The sequence below is a fragment of the Pocillopora damicornis genome, chromosome 4, assembly GCF_964200805.1.
Source record: "Pocillopora damicornis chromosome 4, jaPocDami1.2, whole genome shotgun sequence".
In the NCBI taxonomy this organism is placed as follows: Eukaryota; Metazoa; Cnidaria; class Anthozoa; order Scleractinia; family Pocilloporidae; genus Pocillopora; species Pocillopora damicornis.
The window spans coordinates 29,619,047-29,625,210 of record NC_142673.1 but is presented as its reverse complement, the minus strand read 5'-3'; the positions used below and the strand labels follow the sequence as shown (position 1 = coordinate 29,625,210).

Sequence of the window (6,164 nt, the reverse complement as noted above, 5' to 3'; positions counted from 1 at the left end):
TTTTTATTTTCCTTCTTCCTTTTAAATTTACCAAACATTACTTGCTTTAACTTAATTTCACCTGATCACATTTTGATCAAGTTCATATCGTATTGGTAAATCATATGGTATTCTAAATATTAATATCCGCCGCAATCATTGTTACGATTCTTCAAGACAAAGCATTTACTTTAAGAGGAATTGGGACGAGTAAAATAACTATTGACGCATCTATATTAATGCTTTTTTTATCATCGCCAACTAGGGAGAAATTATCTTCTCGATCCGTTTCTTCAATGAAAACCAGGCTTTTTAGTTTTGCCTCGAGGGCGTAGTAGTGTTGTAAACCAATTTTCCCAAGAAAAGATGGGTCAATTGAGTGTTGGAGTAAATGTGGCCAATGTACCATAGGTAAAAATTTTATTGATTAGTAAATAAGCCTTTCAGATGTTTAAATATATTTAACTTCCCGGCCTTATGGGTGGGGTATACAAAACGAAGGTCCAGTAATTATATAGTGACATCTTAAATTCCTGCTCAACGTTTCTGTGATAGAATTATTAATGAAAAAGAAATAATCAAATACACGGAGAAAAGAAGCAAAGCATAACACTGTTCGTGAACTATTTTGCATTGTAAAATATTTCTTTGAACTTTCCTAACTTTTCTTTGTTATCTACATTTCGAAAACATTTGACGAACAACAGATGCAATTGAAGCGAAATAGATAATTTTTTTTGTCAGCGTAGTAGCTATGCAAAGCAGCAGACTTAGGCTGGGGGTACAGCTAAGCAACAAAATGAGAGATCCCTGTGTACTCTCTTTGCTGCACCAAATTACCATAATGAAGCCAAAACAATTAAGTTTTTTATTCATCGAAAACTAATGGTTCCTCTGTCAGTGGTTGTATTAGGGACAAATCACTCCATCTGTTCCTGTGACCATCGCGACATTTGCCGCACATCTTCCAGAAACATCGCACCGGGCAAGAGGAGAACCTTCTCCAGTTAGACTTTAAGTAACGGAGGCCTTTAACTGTTAAAGAAAAAAAAATGACACGAAATCATGCAGAATTTTCTCAACAAAATCCCATAATGTTTAGATTTTTTCTTTTTCCGAATGCGCCAAACAGTGAGATAGTTATTGAATGACTCCGGAACCTTTTATAGGCATATGACTAACTGTAGCTCACAGGTTGTCATGACAAATGTAAAAATCAAAGAAGGGAATGAGATAACTTAGATGTAATACAACGCAGATTATCTGGCTAACACACCTTTTAAATAACTTCTTAAAAGGGGAGAAAGAGGTCGGTCTTGGAAAACCTCAAAGTGAGGTCCTGTTCCCAAATTGTACAATCCGGGAGAGCGATGGCTCTCTTTTTTCCTCAGCTTGCTTAGCGGCCGTAAGTCCAAGCCATACAGTATAAATTCAGTGCGGTTAAGCAATAAACGACTTTGCTAATACAGGGTCCTAATAAATGGTAGGATTAGACAACCCTGTACCAAGTCCCTCAAGGGGCATGTTGTTTCGCGTGGCTTTAATATTTGTTGTTGTCGTGCGAGAGAAACAGAGCCAAGAAAGCGTCGCAAGCTGTATGTTTGCCAACCTTTTTTTCTTTCCATGAGGGGGACTTTGATCTGTATGGAGATGTGAAAATGACCGTAGACATCCCGAAAGGTACAGAATTGTAAGGAAAACTTTTTATTTCTAATTCGTGGGTATGTGCAGAAGTCCGTAATAAGTTGCTACAGCTTCTTTGCCATCCTGTTTTGCGCGGTTTAGATCTTTTAAGGAGACCCGAAGAGCTTCTCTAATGTTTTAAAAAGGGTATCTTTGCGAGCCTTCTTTCGCTCCGCGATGTCTTCGGTCATTTACACATTCTCACGGAGATCAATGATCACCTTGGCCATCAAGGATCTGGTACTAGGTTGCCCAGTTCCAGCGTTCATTCTGATCTCAGCATTAGCAAAATCGGTCATTGCTTATCGTAGGCAAATAAAACTTACCTACAACAATTAACACCACGGCGCTGTTCAGAAGCACAAATATGACATTCACAAAAATGGACTCGTTTTCTGTTGGATTTTGGCACATGGTTATTGCACCGAGGCAGACATTAAAGAATGTTGTCCAAAGCACAAAGGCTTGTAATCGATCCTCGAATTTGCCTTTTATGGGTCGGGCCATGGTGTAAGTAATTCCTGATACACTTGCAACAATTACGGCACAGACAATTTGATATTAGCTTTTGGAGTCAAAGAGAAGGATGCCTGAGATGAGGATCAGTTTTCGGTACATCTCAATTATCTCCCAGAACCAAAATTTCTCTTCATAGTTTTCAAAGAAAACTTTAAGACCAAAACAAATTTCATCATCGAGACGAGGCTCACGGTACTTGTAAAGAGGAATAAGAAGCAGTAGAGGAAAAAGGAGAGGATATATTGCGCATGCGGCTGCTAGTTTCCAGTACACACCATTTGCTGGACTGAGGCAGGAAATGGAATAATCAGCTTTCAGGAGAGAAATGCAGTCACTGCCATCTTTGGTGAAACACACATCCTCACAGACTCCTGGCAGGGGCAGAATGACATTGATAATTTTCTTGCTCGTTATTGGGTAAGACAACAGAAGAAATAGGAATACGTTTCGGTAGCATGACTTTTTCAAATGTGAAATTTTATCCTTTTTTCTTCGGTCGGAAATCTCCAACTTTTTGATGCAGTGTGTCCTAAGTAATGAGTAGATCAGTATTAACAAAACTACTGAGATATTGATAGAGATAGAAAGACAAAATTGCATGAATGGATCCAGTCGAAACACTGGGTCAATGCAGCTCAATGGTGCGAACTGCAAGATGTTCCCTTCGACAAACCTCAGGTATTTTTCCATAGACACAAGAACTACAGGCCACTGAACTTGCCGTAAAGCTGAGAAAATACCAGAGGCCACTTGATAAAAGCCAACCACGATCTTAACACAGGACATTACGACGTCTGCCTCGGTACCTCCACGTTCGCTATTTGCAGCGTTTGAGTCGCCACAGAATATAAGTAAAAACAGAACAATAAATACCACGATGACAAAAACACAGGAAATTCCTGTTACCAACATGCTAGGACACTCTAAGCATCTGTTAAAACGGAGAAAGTGATTTGAGGAGCAAGTTGCGCAGAGGGTGCCCTCGTATCCTTCTGTACACGATGATTCAATACCACCATTGCAAGAATCTGTAAAGGGACATTTGATAGGGGTTGGTAACAAAGCGCGATAACTGGAAAAGTCACGGTTATATTCAGCATTGAAGATTTGAATGTTAAGAACGAAATTTTTGTAACGGTTCATTTGTTCGGAGCTGTTAAACTTCCAAAAGTACTTTGGCGCCAAGATTGCTGTATCTGACTGACATACCATTCCATGCTCTTCACATGCTGAACAAGAGCCAAAACGATCCAGGCGGAAGAAATGTGGGAGACAACTGCATGCACGATAACCAGCAGGTTTGTTAGATTGGGTACCTGTTTGATAAACAGTGGTAACACAAAGTCTACTTTTCTATAATTCTCAAGGCCTCAATTTTTCAAAACTCAATTTCACTCATTATTTTCTCTTACCGTAAGGGCATGCACGACAGTCAGTCGCGGATTTTCCAGGGTAGTTAATCTCAGGAACATAAGTGCCAATGGAGCAGTTCTTACAGTCAACTTGGCCCATTTCGTCTTGGTAAAAGCCTCCTAAAAATAAAACATTTGGGAGCGGCACTATATCCATTGAGATTATACAATCATTTTAAGGTTTTTAGCTAAACGTAAATGTCGTCAAAAACAAATTGCAACATGTAAAGCATCGTATTTACCTGCAGGGCACTTCAAGCAATGTGTATTCGCACTATTACGGCTGCTGTAGGTGCCCGTCGAGCAAAGGCTACAATTAAGGCACTTATCATAGCCCCCCTGACTACATTTAGAACACATAAAACCTGATGCTAGAAGACCATCCACCTCATAGCGGCGTTCTGGGTAATACACAATTACAAACAGAGATTCTGTTGGAGCACATACACTGATGAAAGAAATTAAAACCAGAACTTGTTAATAAAACCAAAGGGGTGAAAAGCCGGTGCATTAATTCACCGTAAGTCAAGCTTATATGTAAGGCAAATTAAATGACCTGAATTCAGACTCACACCAAACCAGACCAAAAGATACTTAATATGACAAATCACTGATGAAAGCTTAAACATGATACGAACAAGACAGCACAGCACATTACAGCCGGATTTTACTGCAACTGATAAAGTAGACCAAACCAAAGATAATATAGAAGGTAATTTAGTGTTAACAACTGGGTTGAAAACGTAAATTAGCCACCGTAAAGAGTAAAAAAGCTGACGTTTCGAGCGTTAGCCCTTCGTCAGAGCGATTAGAGGAATTGTGGGTTGTGTATGGATTTATATGTAGAAAGTGGAGCTACGCCATTGGTGGGAATATGATGACGAAAAAACAGGAATAAATTAGTTGAATGAAAAGCGCTCGTTGATTCCGTGGGGATTAAGGGTGCCGATTTGAAATATAAATTTTTGTTCTAGTGTTTTACGGCTTTCCGAACTGCCTAGATGTAAGGAAAGGCCGCAAACTGCCATATGCTGTTTAGAATGATAAGGAAGATTAAAGTGTCTAGCGACTGGCTTGGATGCGTCCTTGTCATTTATTTCCACATCGCGAAGGTGTTCTCGGAATCGGTCACCCAGTCGTCTTCCTGTCTCGCCGATGTATAACTTATTGCAATAAGTGCAAGTTATGCAGTAAATAACATTGGCGGAGGTACACGTAAAGTGATCAATGATCTTAATGGATCTTTTGGGTCCCGATATTTTCTGTACGTTGTGAATGAAAGGACAAGTTTTGCATCGTGAGCGAGCGCATTTAAAAGTTCCAGATTGGTCATTGGTTTGAAATGAACTCCTGACTAAAAAGTTGTCAACTTACTAAGATCTCTCAAGCTCTCAAGCGGGCTACCACCGTGCCCAACAAATCGATCGACAGGCAGCACTACAAACGGCCGAGAAGGAGAACACGGATCGCATTCCATTTACTCTTACATTTCACCCTCACAACCACGCAGTTAATTCTATCATTCTTAAAAATTTTAAATTACTCCAAAACGATTCAGAGACTGGCACTATCTTTTCGCAACCCCCACTTATTTCATTCAAACGTGACAAAAACATAGGCAACTTTTTAGTCAGGAGTTCATTTCAAACCAATGACCAATCTGGAACCCACCGACGCAGCACCACAGTTTCTTTAGAAACTTACCCCTTCATTCAAAGATAATATACTTGAGCACCCTATATGTAAGTGACCTCAAGGCAGCAAAAAATGACTGATCTGTAACGTTTTAAAATTTTGGTTAAAAACTTCAAATTCACAGTAACGATGAGTAATTTCTTTTCTTTGTTGATAAACATTATCAAGTCAAGGTTAATTAATCGTAATTTTTAATCAGAGTTTTATAGCAAAACCTGAGCGATCCTGAATTACAACCAAAATTGCTCTATTCGATCTTTTACTTACACTGTTGCCTCGTTTATCCCTCGAGGAAGCCACTTGAGGGTTTTGCAGGAGAGAGCTCTAAAAAGAAGCTCGAACCTTTTAACTTTATGATGAGGTTTGAGGTATGCTTAGTAAGTTGACAATTATTAGGTTCAAATGAGGTGCTTATTTGGTCAGAACCGTGCACGAAGATCAGGATCAGTCAAGAACAAAATTATTGAGCAGTTTGTTGTTTATCACTGCATGGTTAAACACCTTCAAGTTAGTTGGCATCACCAGAGGTTTCAGTGATCTTAAAAAAACAAGGTGTCTCTCTCGGAAGGTATAACCAACTTGAATCACAAATTGTCAAATATCTTAAATAACAATCTTTATCCAAGCAGCTGCAATGAGGAACAGTGTGTCAGTATATAACGGTATTAATGACTCAAAGCAGGAGCGTAAGTAATGGGCTCCTGCTCAAAGCTCATACTTATTGAATGCAAAAGGGTCTTAAAGAAATGTATAATAGTTAGTAGATTAAGAACTATCTATACTTACAAAGTAACATTTTCAGTCAGTCCATTGAATACATTTCTTGGAAGTGACGTTAGGGCGGGATTTTCAAATAGCGTCCTAAAAATCAAGACG

General features: G+C 39.2%; 1 protein-coding gene across 1 annotated transcript in view; it reads right to left on the bottom strand.

The window, feature by feature from the left end:
• Positions 1–382: 382 nt before the first annotated feature.
• Positions 383–6,164, bottom strand: part of LOC113683672 (uncharacterized) — a 19,270-nt gene continuing 13,488 nt past the window's right edge. Inside the window, exons 15-20 of the mRNA XM_089203966.1 lie at positions 6,075–6,149; positions 5,556–5,612; positions 3,836–4,041; positions 3,594–3,713; positions 1,989–3,497; positions 383–1,014 (exon numbers count right to left, since the gene is read on the bottom strand). Of these exons, the coding sequence (XP_089060092.1) occupies positions 2,224–3,497; positions 3,594–3,713; positions 3,836–4,041; positions 5,556–5,612; positions 6,075–6,149 (1,732 nt within the window). The 3' untranslated portion in view covers positions 383–1,014; positions 1,989–2,223. The remainder of the gene's footprint in view (positions 1,015–1,988; positions 3,498–3,593; positions 3,714–3,835; positions 4,042–5,555; positions 5,613–6,074; positions 6,150–6,164) is intronic.